Source organism: Pipra filicauda, unplaced genomic scaffold (assembly GCF_003945595.2).
Source record: "Pipra filicauda isolate LSUMZ 115617 unplaced genomic scaffold, ASM394559v2 scaffold266_size1643727_pilon, whole genome shotgun sequence".
NCBI classification, from domain to species: Eukaryota; Metazoa; Chordata; class Aves; order Passeriformes; family Pipridae; genus Pipra; species Pipra filicauda.
Window position 1 is genome coordinate 162,744 of NW_024104383.1, and position 17,214 is coordinate 179,957.

The 17,214-nt window shown below is 45.3% G+C and overlaps 2 protein-coding genes and 1 long non-coding RNA gene across 10 annotated transcripts in view; 2 read left to right on the forward strand and 1 right to left on the reverse strand.

Moving 5' to 3' along the window:
• The first annotated feature begins 28 nt into the window (after nt 1-28).
• On the forward strand, nt 29-8,173 carry NSMCE1 (NSE1 homolog, SMC5-SMC6 complex component). Of its 2 annotated transcripts, none has more exons than XM_039382362.1 (9): nt 29-77; nt 1,074-1,144; nt 1,240-1,383; nt 3,089-3,210; nt 3,946-4,023; nt 5,285-5,431; nt 6,380-6,496; nt 7,341-7,497; nt 7,953-8,173. In XM_039382362.1, exons 3-9 carry the CDS (start codon nt 1,266-1,268, stop codon nt 7,982-7,984), a joined length of 771 nt encoding a protein of 256 aa, XP_039238296.1. In that variant the 5' UTR covers nt 29-77; nt 1,074-1,144; nt 1,240-1,265; the 3' UTR covers nt 7,985-8,173. The 2 variants fall into 2 exon arrangements, with proteins under 2 accessions (XP_039238296.1, XP_027591800.1); XM_027735999.2 differs by having other exon boundaries at nt 35-77; nt 7,377-7,497.
• KDM8 (lysine demethylase 8) lies at nt 598-16,415 on the reverse strand. Of its 3 annotated transcripts, XR_005563906.1 has the most exons (8): nt 15,870-16,412; nt 15,614-15,783; nt 14,191-14,323; nt 13,278-13,319; nt 12,357-12,506; nt 9,174-9,266; nt 6,722-9,075; nt 598-2,141 (listed from the first exon to the last, which is right to left on the reverse strand). XR_005563906.1 is itself a non-coding variant. In XM_039382361.1 (7 exons), exons 1-7 carry the CDS (start codon nt 16,356-16,358, stop codon nt 8,911-8,913), a joined length of 1,284 nt encoding a protein of 427 aa, XP_039238295.1. In that variant the 5' UTR covers nt 16,359-16,415; the 3' UTR covers nt 598-8,910. The 3 variants fall into 3 exon arrangements, 2 of the variants coding, with proteins under 2 accessions (XP_039238295.1, XP_027591893.1); XM_039382361.1 differs by having other exon boundaries at nt 598-9,075; nt 15,614-15,831; nt 15,876-16,415; XM_027736092.2 differs by having other exon boundaries at nt 598-9,075.
• A 43-nt stretch (nt 16,416-16,458) lies between these two features.
• LOC113995683 overlaps nt 16,459-17,214 on the forward strand; it is a 150,657-nt gene continuing 149,901 nt past the window's right edge. For 2 of the 5 annotated variants that reach the window (XR_005563910.1, XR_005563908.1), the window contains exon 1: nt 16,467-16,684. This is a non-coding gene — a long non-coding RNA (uncharacterized LOC113995683). Of the gene's footprint in view, nt 16,685-17,214 lie in introns of all 5 variants that reach the window. The other 3 variants (XR_005563911.1, XR_005563907.1, XR_005563909.1) reach the window with 3 other exon arrangements.

Below are 17,214 nucleotides of genomic sequence, written 5' to 3' on the forward strand. Positions count from 1 at the left end.
CGGGGCGGGGACTGATCGGGGCGGGGCCATCGATGGCAGGCGCACGCAGAGATCGCCGAGCTGTCGAGCAGGGGCAGGTGTGGGGGAGCGGCCGGGGGAGGTGGTTCCTCGGCGGGTCTCGGCGGGTCCGGGCGGGGCCGAGGGTGGGGGGCGGCGGGCGGTCTCTGGGGCCGGCGGTCTCTCTCTGGGGCCGGCGGTCTCTCTCTGGGGCCGGCGGTCTCTCGGGCCGTTGCCTCCGTGGGCTGTGGCGGACCCGGGGCCGAGCGGGCGGCGAAACGGCGGGGCCGGCGCTCGGCCAGAGGCGGTCGGTGCAGTGGTCAGGGAATTTCCTGAGCTGCCTTTCGTTGGTTCTGGGGTTCTTCGGGACGTGAGGGGAGGATTTGCTGTTCGAAGTCACCTGATCGACTTTGCTCTAACCAGGCTGTATGGGGAGCAGGAGCGGCCGACACAGAACCACATCCCACACGGAACCGCACCCCACACACGATACATCCCACACACGATACATCCCACACACGATACATCCCACACGGAACCGCACCCCACACACGATACATCCCACACAGGACCACATCCCACACGGAACCGCGCACGGTGTTGAGTTTGTCACACATTTATTTTCAGCTTTGGGGGTATGAGAGTTTATAAGCTACCTCCTCATCACTGAGGAGGTAGCGGTGAGTGGAACCTTGGGAGCTCTGTAACCACATTTGTAACAAGTCAAACTGGCCCAATCCAGTTTGTTCGGTAGCAAACTGTGCAGCTTCGATGAAAACAGCACCATATTTAGAAGATCAAAGTTCAGAGCCTCAACGACCACCAGGTGCCCAAAGACCCAACTAGAAGACCCTCTGAGACTACACAGACTCAATATTGTATCATCTTGAGCCAAGCGTGCACCTCAGGCAGGAGTCACTGCCCGGTGTGTCCAGCGCTGCAATAAAGCAGTGCCTGCTGCTTAGTGTTACCATGGTGTTAAGGAGCTTGATTCCTGTTTTTTGGTGACAGTAGCACAATGCCTACCTTGTTCTATTTTGTAGCTAGAAGATTAAGTTGGACTTAATCTTTTGCAGCCTTCCGGAACCTCAGAGCTGGTCACCATCTGAGGACAGTCTGGGGATCTGCTCTTTTGCCCTCATTCAATGTAAGAGAGTTTAATTGAAATCTTATATATGCTTGGACTGTGTATTCTTAATTTGTATGAACATGTGCATTAATTCCATCTTACACCTCCTGCAGCACGTGAAGCCTGGTGGGACACTGCGATGGCGGCTCAGATGACTGATGCTCATCGGCGGTTCTTGCAGGTTCTGATGTCTAAGGGGATAACAGAAGGATCAGAGGCCAGGAAATTACACCACCACTGCTGTGAAACTGATAAAGGTGTGTTTGTCTTGGAGATGGAAGAAGTGGTTTTTTTTCTCCTGGTGCAGCTTACAAATAATTGGATTTCTGAAAGACACACACCACCTAAAAAAAGTTAAAAAATTGTAATGATGTGTGTTTCCTCTCTCTTTCCTGAAAGATAAAGTAACACAGTAGTGAGTAAACTAACTTCTAATCCAATCAGATTCATATATACCACTTTTTTTATCAGAATTGTTTTTTATAGATTATACATATGAGTTTTAAAAAATAATTTTTGATGCTGATAGTACTTAACTATAGTGAATGCTTTTTAAGTAAATGCACTTCAGTTATTTCTATCCGGTGCTGTGGGAGAAGCGAATGTTGCAGAAATGTTTCAGTGAGGATGACATGAGGTTTCCTGGTGGATGGCTGTGCTTTGTCCCATCTCACCTGCACTGTATTGCCCGTTCCTAGTCCTGGAAGCTGTACTTCTGCCAGGCTTAGGAGTGTCCCTGTGTCTTGTACCGTGCTACCCACTCTGCAGGGACTCTTCTGGTTTACTGTGGATTTGTATCTACTTATCTATAGGCGTTAGGTCAGGATGAAGTAGTCTATTTTTAGGCCTCCTGAGCCAGAAACTGTAACTTGGCCACCTTCTTAGATGCTAAAATTGCGAAGTGCAGCTTTTGGTGTGGTCTGACTCCTGTTCATTTTTTATCGAGAGTTTATATCCCTTTTTTTCACAGAAGATCTACTGGAGCAGCCACTTATCTCACATTAAAATATTCGAGCTGTTGAACAAAAGAATATTCTGTTATCTTTCATCTTTTACCCACTTTCAGATCTGTTACTAACACTCCCTGATTGTGCTGTGTGCAGTGTTTCCTGTTGACAGGGGCCAGCCAGGTGGCAAAATTATATTTAAATATTGTACTTTATTATTGTTCCTGCCCGATGCCGTTACACGCAAGTGATTCCTGTGACTGAGAACAGGGATAATTTAGTGACAACTGGTTGTATTTTTGAGACATGAATCTAAAGTTATGAGCTGTTTCTTAACCCTGGCCTTTAAACCTTAGCCTGATGAAGGCAACAGGAGTTCTGCCACTGACAAAATCTTGTTTTGGATGGACCTGAGAGTTGTGCTGGTGCTGTGCAGGCAAGAGCCGTCGCATGCACCTCCACAGAACAACTCCAAAGGCCATCTTGATTATGTCTGTGATAGAACTGCTGCTAGTATTTGTTTGTAGAACACGACACAAGATACTACCCATGTTTCTACAATACTAGAATTTTTTTTGATATGTAACTTGATCGCTTACCTGCCATTAATTTGTGAAACAGAACGCACAGAAACAAGGAATCACGTGCACGTAAAGGGAAGCAAGCCAGTGTGTTTTTCTATTCCGAATAGTAATTTTTCCTAGTCGTGTTTTATTTTAAATTCAGCTTAGTTCAAGTCACTGTAATTACTGGATTAGTGTTGTGGGTTCCCTACAGCAAGGCAGAATGTCTGAACTCTCTCTCAACTGACTTCCAAGGAGCTGAGTGTCTCTGAAGGCCAGGAGACAGCAGCACAAGAAAATGATACATCTGCTGAATAGAACAGCCCTGTTTGAATTTGCCTCATGGAGTTTTAGTGCTTTTACCTGGGGAAAAAACGTTTCACAGAAAAAATCTGCCTGGTGTGTAGTTGTTTGACTTTTCTCTGTATGTGCTTTTTCTTATTTATTTTCAGTTTACTACGCACACGATAAACTGGATGATTTCATCAGCACTATTAACAGGCACCTGCAGCCTTTGTTTATGCAGGTCCGGAAAGGAATGTCAGAAGAGGATGGGAGAGCACATTATGCTGTAGTAGGTACCTGCTGTGTTTGTGTGGGGCCAGCTGTGTTTGTGTAGGTGCCGTGTTTGTGTGGGGCCAGCAGCAGCTGCAGGAACTGCTGGTAGGACAGGGAAGGGGGAGGATAAATTGCCACAGCCCTGGTTTGTGGGATAGGACATGGCAGCAAGGACCACAGCAGTGTTGGAGTTATTTAACATAAACCTTTCTTAAGTGCTGAAGTGAGATTCCTTTTCCACAGGAGACTTTATTTCTTGAGACAGATTTTTAAATTAGAAAACAGAGCCTTCCAACATTAGTTTTCTTTTTCTCCTACTCAAAAATCAACCTAGCACAAAGGGGTTGCTGAGGAGTGGCCTGTAAGAAGTTTCTCCAGATCAGCAATTGTTTTTCAGAGTGGAAAAAAAGGTGACTGATAACGTAGTTCGTGCTGCTGTCCAGCACTGTGCCTGGTTTGACATGTCAGCTCTGCTGCAGCCTCTGTGTTACTTCGGGGGGTTTGGGTTGATGAAGGGCTTGGCCTGGGCAGAGGCAGCTCTGGAGAACATGTGGCTGGAAGATCAAGGGTTGTAAATAAAGGACTGGAGTACCATAGAGTGCACTTCAAGGATCAGTCTCTTTCGTGCCCCTTAAAGAAATGACATTTCTGTTAACTGTAAGTTGATGTATTCTTTACCTCAGAGGACCTTTTACAGTTTCTGGTGTAAAACTACAATGACACTTTGATTTCAGTTTATTTCTTTTTTTAGGTGAATTTGGCAGAAACTGAAATAACTAAAATGGCATCTGACTATACGGAAATTGAATTAGAGTTGTTCAGAAAAACAGTAAGTATGTCAGTTATCATTTAGTAAATCACATTATTTGGGAAGGTATCACCTTAAGATGAATGGAAATAAATGGAGATGCAGTTCAGGAACTAGTTGCCATTTTACCTAAGTTTATCCCAGATTGAATGGGATTGGCAGGGATGGGAGTACATGCAAGTAATGATTCCCTGCTGGAAGTCAGTTATGGGTAAGGCAAAATCAGCACCAGGGAAGTGCTCCTTGAGGTTAGGGACTCAACACACACATGCTAAAGTTACACTGACACCTTTCTTCAAGATTTTCAGTTGTGATTGCTGAATTTTTCACTGGCTTCAGTAGTTTAGTAATATACAGTAGATTTTAATGCTAATAACATTTTTTTTTCTGATTTGAATATAGACATTTGTTACTGCTTAGCCAATTAATTCTGTATTAATAAACTAGTCAGAATGCTGCTTTTCAAACAAGAAAACACACACTTGAGATTTTTTAAAGTTCCAAATAGAACTATTGGGCCAAGATTCAAGGACATTTGATATTTAATTTCTTATCAACAACCATTAATGTGAGTTGTGATCATAGCTGTGTATCTCAGGTGTTTTACTGAATTGTTCTCACAGTGTCTTGGACTTTGAGGACTTAATTTCTCCAGACACTAGACTTTTTTTTTTGCACTCATTACATATTCTGTATGAACTGGAAAGAGAGGTGTATTGACTGTTCTGTGACAGCTGCAGAAGTCTAATCTCCATGGATAGGACCCAGAGGTTTCCCTGCCCTCCTCTACACAGCCAGGTCAGCACTGCAGAGGGTGTGTTGTCGTGGCCCATGTCACTGCTGACATGGACTCTGTGGGCTGCTCTGTGCTAACAAGCAGCAGGAATGTTTCCAGTAAGGTTCTGTGAAGATTGGTGATACTGTACAGCCTTCAGGTGCCAGGTAGGCTCAGAAGTCCTGGTGACTCCAGAGTGGAAAACTTAGTTGAGCAGATAAAAAGAAAACAGATCTGTCACTGCTGAGTGTGCTGAGGGGTCTCTGAATGCAGCTTCATTTAGGCAGCACGGACACTTCTATTTGTGGAAATGTTTTCTTGGCAAACATCAAAACTGTCAAGGGGGACAAAATGTTTCAGCTTTTTGCCTTTGTTTTACAGTTCTGGTTCAAGCCATATTCTGTAGTATCTCTCACATGTATGGATGCTAAAAACCCTGTACATCAGTACATTACTGTAAGGTATGTCTGCAGGGCTTTTTATACTTAGTAATGTTTCTTTTTGTAGATGGACCTAATCATTTTATCAGAAAATGGCTTTGCCTCATCTACAGATATTTTAAACTTGGCTGACAAACTTAAGACAAAGAAAATGAAGAAAAAGGAAGCAGAACAAGTGCTGAAAGTTTTTGTGGAGGATAAGTGGCTCTCTGAGGTAACTGCTTTCAAGTGTTCGTATTTCAGTAGGTCCAGCTACCATGTTCTTATGGATATGATGGGTGAAACTGGAGCTATTCTTTGATGAATGATGGCAAAAATGGTTTTAGGGGGCCTGTGCTTATTGCTGCTCTGGTGATTTTTGCAGAAAAGGAAGTAGACTTACAAGGAAAAGGTCCTTGGGTAGGTCTATACAGGACTAAATGGTTTCAGTTTCTTGTACCTGAGCCAGGTGGGTTCGTGTGTCCTGCCCTGCCCAGTCACACACAGACATCCTTCAACCAGGAATGGGAGCTGGGGAAAGCTCTCCAGGGTGATCAGTGCTGTTAGTTACATTTGGAATTTCCTGAAAAGTGGCGAGGCCAAACATGTTGAAAACTCCTGTACCAGGAATGCATGGGCCACTGTGCATATGGTCACATCTCCTTTAATTCATGAGGGAACAGTTGAGATGGGCTCACTGTGTGAACACTGCAGTTGCTGGCCAAATGAGACCTCAGTCCTTCTCTGCTGGAGTCATTGCATCATAGATCTCCAACCTGCTGCCACACAGTCAGTTATATGTTAAAGTGATTTAGCAGAGATTTCCAAAGATACCTCAAGCAGTAAACACCTAGATTTTGTTGAAAGCTGGGTGAATTTTCTCTAATGTGCGAATGGAGGGTCCCAAAACTCAAAACTGCATGCCTCTGTTAAGGAGAGCATGCTTGCTCATCTGTACTTCCCAAGGACTAGTTAAAGATGTGGAACCTTTATTCTGCTCCGCAAAACAAAGGAGTTCTGCTACTTCAAAAGTGTTTTAGCTTTGCATTGTACCAGTACTAGCATGTTAGTTTTATGATGGCAGAAAAAAGTGGCTGTCAAATGCTTGCTAGCAGGGGGTTAGCAAAGTCAAAAAAGGTCAAAGGAGTTAAAAGAAATTCCTCATCCTGATATGTTTCCTTAGAAAAATGGAGAATATACTCTGCATACTCGTTGCATAATTGAAATGGAACAGTACATTCTCAGCAACTACCAGGACATGGCAAGGAAATGTAACATCTGTCACAGCCTCGCAGTCCAGGTAACGTCTGTTTATCACATGGTCATAGCTGAGGTTTGTGATACTTCCCTTTGAGTATTAGGTGTGCATTAAAAAATCCTGGTCTTGTAATCTGGTCATGATGCTTATGTATAATTTAAAAAAAAAAGCATTATTTTTCTTCGTAGGCATTTTATCTTCTGTCTTTAGCAAAAAATTGTCTTGGAGCAGTGTCTCCAAGTATAAACTTGGGGAAAGTGCACTCACCCAATGACGAACGTGGTTGCGCTGTCTGGCTTTCCAAACCAGCAGGCTAGAGATGAGCCTCTGTTGTTGAAACAGGTTTAGCAGCGAGGTGTTAGCAGTCTCCTCTTTGGGCCTTATCAACAGCAGTCTTCACGTGACACATGTTCATTCTTGGGGTTCCTGGGGTTTGGCTCAGTAATTACTTGTGTTTGGACCTCAGAAGGAACATGTGGCTATATAGAGCATGCTAGAACACTGGGTTGTGATAACTGGGATGCTACCAGTTTAGTCTTGTATAAGTGTTTACAGCCTGGATTTCTATTCCAAAGCTGCTGCATTCTCTTGCTCTGTGAGCCTGCATCTTCTGATCTGCCCAACTAACACGATTCCATGTTACTTTTTCCCAATTGGTCTCCCTTATCGCACTGAAATTGTTGTCTTTCAAGCTATATTTTGTCCATATATGGAAATACTATTTCCTAGTTTCCAGAACACCTCCTTTTATTATTTATCAGCTTTGACTGTTGAGTATCTACCACCCATACTGTGGGAACCATCTTTGGAATACTGCATTGCACATCTTTGGAATACTGCATTGCACATCTGCTGCCCTTTGTAACAACTTCCTCTTAAATTGAAGGACAGATTTTTTTTAATCATCACTCCTGGATTTCAGAGCCAAGTATGTGAATCCTGTGGAACTGGAATGCATTTACCTTGTGTCAGAAAGTACTTCAAAGCTCAGACTGAACCCCGTTGTCCGAAGTGTAATGAATTCTGGTCTTGTGACATCCCAGGTACCAAGCAATCTATTTTTAAAAAAACAGTATAATAATACTAGAAAATGAGCTGTGACGTTTAGTGGCAGTACCTGTATTATTTACAACTGTAACTCTCAGTTTTTTCTGGCTTCAGCTGTACGTTTGAGACATTAAACCGCACACGGGCAACACCAAGCCCTCACAGTGCCTGGACTGTGCCACAGGGGCACAGCAGACCCTGCATGTTGTTTATATCTACCTTAAGGTGGGGAGGTGGCAGGGAATAGGGGACACACACACAACCCATGGCACTAAAACTTCTGGAAATACTGAGCTTTTAAGAATCTCTTTGGAACGCCCCATTTCTCTGGGTGAATTGGACATTGTGAATGGCAACACAGGAATATACAAAGCATTTTAAAAATCAGGAGGCTATACAATATTATCCTTTTTTTGTGTGTGTCATCCATTAACCTTCATTTTCTTTACAGGTATGAGTCGGATGACCTCCCAGTCACCATAGAGCTCCGTTCTCAGCCCTAGATGATGCCAGTGGAACTTGCTGTCAGTGACAGCTGTTTTCACTCATTCTGGCAGAACAGCTAGACTGTGTTTTATTCATTAGTAACAGTGGCCAGTGTACTTATTTTCTGAAGTTCTAAGAATCTTATAATAAAACTATTGTTGACCTTCCTGTTCTCCTTCACAGTAATGCCTGCACAGCTTTCTTGGAGGCTGTTTTGTGTTTGTAGTTCTCCATATTCTTGGGTTGGGACTTTCAGTGCATGTTTTGGGGATGAAAGATGCAAGTGTTTTAGTCAGTCCTGCAAGCTGATCTATGCAGGTGGACTCTTCAAAGAAGCCTTTCTCAGCAGGTGTTCCTTATTTGTACAGTTTGAGCTACGCAATGGAACTGACACCTGCTGTAGCACCTCAGGCAGGTGAGAAATCCATGCAGCACGTGTAAGGTCTCTGACCTAGGGCTGGAGTTGGAACACTTCCAGCTGGCACTGTGGCTTGAGTTTTGTCCCTTCTTTAGATGCAGAACAGTTTGTCTTGACATAAGGCCGGGTCATGAGCAGCTGTGTTCAGTAAGGGAGGGAATATTGCCACAGTCAGAACAATTGGGAAAGAGTACGACAGGACCCTTGCAGACAGAGGCAGAGCCCTGGCAGTGCCCAGACACAGGCTGTTTCTGAGGGACACAGGCACACAGGACAGTGACCTAACATACGCTCTTCACAAGGAGTTATTAGAAACATCTACAAAAATGAAGTGGCTGCAGCATCACCTTTCCATTTACCCGTCCTGGTTCTTTCTCCATGCTTTAGCAAGAGGTTGTTGGTTTTTGGTTTTGCTCCACCTCTAACCTCTCATGAAAAGATGCTGCTAGATGCTACTTTGCTGATCTCTAATTCCCATTACAATGCTGCAGACGATGCCTCAGAGTTATGACCACCAGAAACTGACAGAGAAGCTGAGCTCAAGTGATCGCACATAGTGCCAATATTTAACTGGAATAAACAGAATCTGTCCAGGCATCAGAATGCAGGACTGAAATGCAGCCTTTGTGAAATTGGGAAACTTGACCAAGTCGGGATCTTCCACATCAACCTATAAAAAAACCCAAATGATCATTAGCAGAATGTCTTTACTCAAAATGATTTGATATGGTAACACTACTGATATTAAAATTTCAGGCAACTATTTACCTGACTAGTGTTGTGAAGAATTTGGCTTTCATGTGGGTACAGGTTTTCTGAATCTTGTGGTGAATACAGACGGATATACTTTCTTCCTAATACCTGTATATAGAAAATAAATGTTTTCCATTTGTCATTAAGTAGCACATTACTGGAAGCTGTGGGCCACACCTGGAATTTAACAGTAAATATACCTAATTACAAGGAACATCATCTTTGTTAGTAATAGATACTGCTATAATAAAAAGTAAAATCAAGGTATTGAAATATAAGTACCTGTTCCTTGGAGCAGATAAGAATTTGAATACCTTTAGGAAGGAAATGCCTTTAACCAAATTACTTTCAATTCAAAGTTTAAGGCACCCCATTTATACATTGTTATTTGGGCTCTATGTAGCTAGAAATAAGTAGAACTGAGAATAAAGAGGTTGAATCTTCATTGCAGTTCATACCATCAGGCAGTGGTACCCGCACAGTGACTGCCAAGCTTCCATATGCTCCTAAAACTCTTATTCCTGTGTCATCATTAAACCAGTTCTTTCACTAGAGTGCTGAAATGAGAATTTGTAAGCTGACTGGCTTGGCTGCCCTGAACACCACACAAACTGCAAGTGCCCAGACATGGCAGCATGAATGAGTCAAAGCTGACTCCTGCAGTGATACCAGTGGAACAGAAGGCTTAGGGTGAAGATTCATGCTGCTTGTGCCAGCATTCCAGATCTCCTCAAAGGCTAGGCATGATCATGCTTGTTTGGAACTGTCCTGTTAAGAGAGAAGTCAGTACTCTAATCACGGTACCCTGGACTGGTATTATGCTACTCAACCATTCCCAAGCAAGCTGCTTTTCCTTTGTCTTAACATCCCTTCCCACATAACAGAATAGGATTTCCTGAAATCTTACCAACACTCAAGCTGTCATGCTGAATATTCAGAGTTTGTTACTTCAGGGACAGCACATAAACATATTCAACAGGCTGGACAAGTACCAACGTACTCCTGCCCTGTCCTACTCTTCACTATCACTGGTTAAACTACTAGAGTATTGATCTGAAAACTTTGGCTGTACATGTGTTTTTAGGATGCCTTCCATACCCCAAGGGGATTATGGATATTAATTAACTCTCTAAAGACTCAAACGTTACATGGCATTTTTGGTGATGTATGGAAGTGACAAAAATGCTGGTTATTGCTCTAACAGCACATTTTCTGAATACTTGAACTTTTCTGGGGACTGCCACCAGCTGTTAATAGCTCCTTTCTTCACTTGCCTCACTGGGTTAAGGCCTTGTATATTATAAGGCTGCAGGCACCCGTTAATGGGCAATAGCCTGCATCTCCAGATACTGGTTTCCTCATTACTGGAAACACTTTGATCTCGGCAGCAGCCACCACTCAGCCAGCAGGGATCACTGCACTTTGTTAGTTGTGCTTGTGCCTTCCTCTACTCCACAGCCACAATTTGAATGGCATCGCGAGGCAGCGCAGTTTTAATTGAAAGCTGAAAACTGCCAGATCACCTGCTGTTCAAATTACAAAGACTTTCACAGCACTGGCAGATACTCTCCCATTCTTCAGGCGGAAGAAAACAAGTTCTGAGGTTTGCAAGGAAGTACCTTTTCTCAGTCTAATTGACTTCCATCAAGAAAAATTCCCCTCAAACTTTACATAGAGTGTATAGTACAGCACTTTGCTTTCAGAATGCAACTGTGTGTGCGTGCCAGGCAGGTAGCAGGGAAGAGAAATACAATCCACATAGAGTTGCACAGCAGTTGTAAACACCCACTTTAGGAAGGCCTGAATTAAGCCTCAGTTCCAAGTGAAAACACGGGTTAGCAAGATGCAGCTGTTTAGGACAGAGAAACTAAGGCTCAGCCCATAAATAAGCACAAGTAGAAAGTGTTCAATGTCACAATCCTGCTGTAAGCCATTTTTTGTTAGAGTCTGATGGGACAGCAATCTCCTTCCAGTAAGCAAAACATCTCTCAGCATTTGAGGATTTACAGTTGTCAACTCCTTGGACCCAGAATACTTTTCTGGGCTTGTTTAGTACCACAGGGCCCCAGTATTTTATTGGGTTATTCTGCAGTAAAAGTCATCATCAAAAAGACTACCAAGAGAAACTCAGCAGAAATGAGGTCACAGTGCAAATATTAATTCATTTATCTCTGCATGCACGAATAGATATTTTACTGGGTAACCTGATGTGGATTAAAGTATGCACCTAAGTCCCCCTCAAAATCTTGCTTTCCAGATGTGCTGGTTTTGGCTGTTTTTTTCTTCACAGTGGCTGATGTGGGGCTGTATTTTGGATCTGTGCTGAACACAGGGTTGATAATATAGAGATATTTTTGTTTTGCTGAGCAGGGCTTACACAGAGCCAAAGCCTTTCCTGTCCCTTGTGTAGCCACATTGGGGAGGGGGTTGGGAGTGCGTGGAAGGTTGGGAGGAGACAAAACTGGGACTGCGACTGACCCAAGGGATAATTGCAGACTATATGACATCGTGCTCAGTACGTAAAGCTGGGGGGAAGAAGGAGGAAGGAGGGGGAAATGTTTGGAGTGATGACATTTGTCTTTCACAGTCACCGTTACACGTGATGGGGCCCTGCTCTCCTGGAGGTGGCTGAACACCTGCTGCCCATAAGAAGCACTAAATTAATTATTTGTTTTGCTTTGCTTGTGTGCATGGCTTTTGTTTCACCTATGAAAGTGTCTTTATGTCAACCCACAAGTCTTCTAGTTTTACTTTCCTGATTCTCTCCCCGATCCTGCTGGCTGATGGATGAGTGAGTGGCTGTGTGGGGTTTGGGGGCTGGCTGAGGTTAAACCATGACATCAGAAAAAGAAGCTCCTTGACACACTGTGAGAGGATCCAGGTTCTTCCCAACTCTGTTACAAATTCCCTGTTTGACTTTGGAAAAGCTGCTTCTTGTGATTTATATTTATCATCTATAAAACAAGGGTAAGTAATGGTCTGTCTCAGTGAGGAACACTTGTGGCCTACAAGATTACACTGAATATTAAGTTGCAGTAATGACAAATGCAATATAATAGCAAAACAGTATCTGCATGTTCTCTATCCTTCAATTATTCCTCAAGTTGTCTGCTCCCCTTGTCTCTAACACTTACATACCATAAGCATTTTTTCTAAGTGTTGCATTAATGGCATGTGTAGAGTAACTAGAGTACATACCTGGGCTAAAAAATTTTGCTGGGGATCCTGATGAAGAGGAGAGATTGTGCCTCCTGGACCAAACCAAGCATTAATGGTGATGTCATCTTCTTCCCCTTCCCCCAGGCAGCAGTAGTCAGGGATACTGATATCTTCTTTCAGTTCTGGGATCTATTTCCATAAAGAAATAAACATTAAAAAGGATACATGCTGACTTGCCAAATATACATAATTAATAGAACAGATAGACAAGGCTTGACACAAGGAAAACAAATGACCTGCTTGTCCAGCAAGGGCAGGAGAGAAGTAGCTGACCTGCTAGGAATCTGCAGGAAATGTCCTCATACTTTCTGTTCTAGTGAGCAGATTCTGTTGGCAGGAGAGGTGGGAGAAAGAAAGGGGTTTCTCATTCTTTGGAGACTCTTTGCTTTAGCAGAAACCAGAGACACCCACAAGAGTAGGCAGGTTTGTAGTTCATGGAAAAGAAGCAGCTGATCTCTTATACACTATGCTTGTTTCTCCATGAGATTCCTATTTATGTCTCCCACCGACCTAAATTCTGGTAAACTGGAATGACATTTCAGATTATGGTGATCAACACTGAACACTGTTTTCTGTCCAAATCTCTTCCCTGACTTTATTATAGTCTTTGAGGAACTGCTGCTTTCTGGGTGATTATCCCTGTAAGTATATGCTACAGTGTACCAAAACAGCTCTAGGACTGCATATCTTCATCCCTAGAGAGTTTTATTTCCATATTGTTCAGCCAAATGGAACAAACCTCTCCCTCTGTTCTTTCAAATCATGGGAATAGAAACTTAATAATTACTGTGAGTTCTTCATATACCCTTTGATCTAGTACAGTTGACATCCTCAGAGACAACTTCTGCTACAAAGGGAACACTTGACCGTAGGAAGATAAAAACATTCACTCAATTTTACCTGATCAAAAAGCTGGTGCTGGGCAAGGTATCCTACACTGTTCTGAAATGACAGCAGAGAAATAAAAAACACATAGTGACATATAGTGTACGACTTCTCAGTCAGTTAATTTACTTACAGGTGAATAGAATTTACTCATAGGTAACATTCACTTCCAATATCCTATTCAGAGTACCAGAACTGTTTCAACAGTATAAGGGGTCTTCTGAAATAGCAACTTACAGCTCCACTGAAATTGTGAGAGTGTAGATGTGTCTCCCTAATCAATAAATCATCTAGCTCGAGTTACTGGAGGAAGCTGAGCTATAACCCCATGGAGTCTCAACACTCCTGTCAGTCCCGTGACAATGTGCTGCATCCTTATAGCCAAACACTACGGGCACACAGAGCAGTTCTCCTTCACTCTTTGGAACTACCTCTGTACTCTGTTCTGGGCTGCACCACAGACCAGTTTGCTAGGGCACACAGTACTACCTGCCAGAAGGTCAGGAAACAGAAACAGGAGTTTTGGATTCTCAGCTGTGAAAGCAAAAGGACATTTCAATTGCTAATTGACTTTTTATTTTTCTGCCTTGTGGCATGTGAATTCGGATCTTGATCCTGCTGGCTGAGGATCCCTTATACTTAGACTCCACCAGTCAGGCTTTTGCTGTAGAATGTATGTATTTATTTGTCAAATTTCAGCTGCTGTACATGTGATGATATGTAAAAATCAATCCTAGGTATTGCTTCAATAACTATTTCTAGCTTCAGATCTTGAAAATAGGTCAAGCCTTTTAATTCAGAGCTGTGCTTACAGCACACCCTCTCCCTTGACCATCACCTCTGAGTATGTTTGTTGGAAGCAGAACTGTTGTCTGTACCAGTACCATGCTGCTGTGTTTGGAGATGAAATAAAATGAGTGTAACACACCTCATCCATGATATACTGGCTGATGAAGTCATTGACAGTCATGAGCTGCTGAGACCATTCCTCATCTGTGTACCGGGCGCCCAACTCCACGGGGACTGTGCGGCACCCTGCGACTTGACGAAAATAGTCCACGCTGAAATAAAGAAAGTTCAATTACCTTTTATACTACTTTTCTTACTAATTTTGAATGTAAGGCAATCAATCCAAATTAGTATTATAGGGTAATAAAATTCTACTACCACAAGTTTCTTCTCTCTAAACCTAACCAACCAGATACAAAAGGCAGCAGAAAACCATGTAAGCGGCAAGGAAATCAGCAGGCAGGTTTGTGTGTACATTATCCCACAACTGTCTATTTTATTTTGGTTTAAAATCTTGTTCACCTCAGTTAACCGTGGTTTCCTTAGGAGCTGAGGAGATTTAAGCTATTAAGTCTCTCTTGGTGAGGGATGGCCAATCTTCTGGCTGCCTGCTGCCATGTTTGCTAAATAAAATGTTGTATCTTTTTATCATTAATACTAGATCAACTCTCTGCCAGTGTCAAATTCCGTATACAGGCACCAATAATATCCATCCTGGTTACAGCCAGAGGGATTACTCTGATGGGTGGAATACATCTCTTCATGGACAATGGTATTAACTAAATGGAGAAGTTCATCTTTTTAAGTGTCTAAAGTTAACCAGTGGAGTACCTTCCCTCAGAAATGAATAACCCCCCTAAAAATAACAAGTGTGTTCACTTAATGTCAATTGTACCCTTGGCTGTTGAACAAAAGCAATTGCTCAAACTAAGCATGAGTGCTTTTTCCCCTTTTGTACGGAATCATGAGCTTCGCCTCACAAATACTCAAGGCACCACTGCTTACATTAGGCAGGCAGCACAATGCTATTACTCACTTCTGCATGGTGATGGCTGAAACTCAGCATGCAAACATGACACTGAACAAACATCAGTGCTTGCCTCTGTCAATGAAAAAGTCAATCATGCTGACACATGGCTCTGAAATTCACTTTCCATTGCACTAATTATCGGCACATTCCAAGGGGTAAAAATCACAGACCCACTGAGCCGTGAGCAGCTCACTGGCACTTTGCAACGTGCACTCCTTGTGAGTTCCCACCTGAGCAACACACTGCACCACCAATTCACCACCGGGCTCCCGGGACAGCCCCAGGCTGGGTGGAGGGGCACCTTCGCCCCGGCTCAGTCTGGCACTTGCTGTGTGATGCTCTGAACGCTCCAAAAGCGCTTCCCTTATCTGTGAAGCAACTTCCAGAGAAGGAGAAAGGCGCTGCCAGCAAAACTCACTGCCCACAGTGTCCCTTCTCTGCAAAGGTATCTGCTGCTCTACCGACCACCAAGATACCCAACACAGGGAACGATCGTGCCTTTACTTGAACAGGGAAGAAACTTCTTTCTCACCTCCACTTCTTCATACACGGCCAGTGGTTCATGACGCCCTCCAGGACCACGGGCCGCTCGGGAATGAGGTAGTTGTCTCTGAAGTGCTCCAGCGAAGGGCAGTGAAGGTGAGGAATCGCCTCCTCCGGCTGCACCGCGGGGGGCGGCGGGGGCCGCTCCGGCCGGACCCTCTGGAATGGACGTTCCCCCTCAACACCCGGCAGAGACCCCCGGGGAGGCTGGAGGCCGGGAAGGAGAGGGGGTTCGCGGGCGGTACCTCTGCGCGGGGCCGGTCCCGCGGCGCGGTCCCGCGGGGCAGGCGCGGCTGCAGCGCCCGCACCAGGCGCGCCAGGACGTTGTCCAGGACGGCGGCGCCGAGCAGCAGCCCCAGGTCGCAGAGGCGCACGGCGGCCTGCGGGCGGCCCGCGGCCACCTCGGCCAGCGCCCCGAAGAGGCAGCCGTAGGCGTAGACCTGCCGCCAGCCCTTGCCGACCTCCCTCCACGGCACCGCGTTCAGCTTCTCCCAGGAATAGTCGCGCAGGACGTCGCTGAAGCGCGCCAGCGCCGCCGCTGCCGCCGCCCCGGGCGGGCCCGGCGGGCTGTAGAGCAGGGCGCGGGCGCGCCGCAGCAGCGGCAGGACGCAGCCTTCCACCTCCCCGCTCAGCGCCAAGGTCAGCCCCTCCTCGGCGCGGGGCAGCAGCGCCCGCACCTCGGCCCACAGCGCGGAGCCTCCATCCGCGCCCTCCGCGCCGCCGGCCGCCGCCATGGCCGCGCCTGCGCTGACGCCCGCGAGGCGGCGCTGCCGGGCCGGGCCGGGCGCGGGAACAGCGTTGCCCTCACGGGGCGGCGGGGCCGGGCTGGGCCGGGCTGGGCGGCGCGGCGGTCCGAGCTCCCCGCCCTGCTGGGCCGGCGTCGTGTTCTCTCTCGTACCGCCAAAGCTCGGCAGTGTCACTCGCGCCCTTGGCCAGCGAGCCCGCTGGAATTTAGTGACTGGGATCGACGTCGCCGTTCGCAGTAAAGGGGGGCGCACAGACTCGGGGAAGGTCCCGTTCTCTGGTGAGGAGGTGGCCGCCCGCGCTCTGGAAGCAGGGGGTGAGTGCTGGAGGACGGGGAGATGCGCTGTTCCCTGCTGGCCTTTTATGCTGGAAAGAAACGTCCCCGCTCGGGACCCCGCGTGTGCTCGAGGGGCCCGAGCGGAGCCCAGCGCGGCCCCGAGCCCGTGTCCTCTCGCTGGCTCAGCTGCTCGGTGTTAATGTGCTCTTAAAACGTGCTTTCTGCATGGAGTATGCACCTCAGTCTTCTAACGCACTGGGCACGGCATCATTCAGCCACAGCTTGCTTTGGTAATGTGCCCTGACATGTTCTCAGGACTTAATACTTGACTGCAAAACCAAAAAGTATTTTACTTAAAATTCAGCAACTGAGGAATGTCTTAACATGGTGAACCAAAGTCTAAATCATCATAACAACAAATGAGGAATTTGTAGCTCATGAAAAAGTGTCACTTGACCAGGCTTGAAATCTTCAGACCTGATGCAAAATCCTACATTTACAGAGAAAGTTAAAATCATCACTTTTTTTACTGAGACTCGCACTCTTCTTTGTCCATGCTTAGTCACTAG

What these genes read in the sequence shown, in the direction of transcription:
- NSMCE1 (XM_039382362.1), top strand. Translation starts at nt 1,266, where the DNA reads ATGGCGGCTCAGATGACTGATGCTCATCGGCGGTTCTTGCAGGTTCTG. An exon ending in GGAGAGCACATTATGCTGTA is followed by an intron (nt 3,211 to 3,945) that starts GTAGGTACCTGC and finishes TTCTTTTTTTAG; the next exon opens with GTGAATTTGGCAGAAACTGA. An exon ending in AGGATAAGTGGCTCTCTGAG is followed by an intron (nt 5,432 to 6,379) that starts GTAACTGCTTTC and finishes ATGTTTCCTTAG; the next exon opens with AAAAATGGAGAATATACTCT.
- KDM8 (XM_039382361.1), bottom strand. Translation starts at nt 16,358, where the DNA reads ATGGCGGCGGCCGGCGGCGCGGAGGGCGCGGATGGAGGCTCCGCGCTG. An exon ending in AGCACCAGCTTTTTGATCAG is followed by an intron (nt 12,507 to 13,277) that starts GTAAAATTGAGT and finishes TTATGGAAATAG; the next exon opens with ATCCCAGAACTGAAAGAAGA. An exon ending in TTCTTCACAACACTAGTCAG is followed by an intron (nt 9,076 to 9,173) that starts GTAAATAGTTGC and finishes GTTTTTTTATAG; the next exon opens with GTTGATGTGGAAGATCCCGA.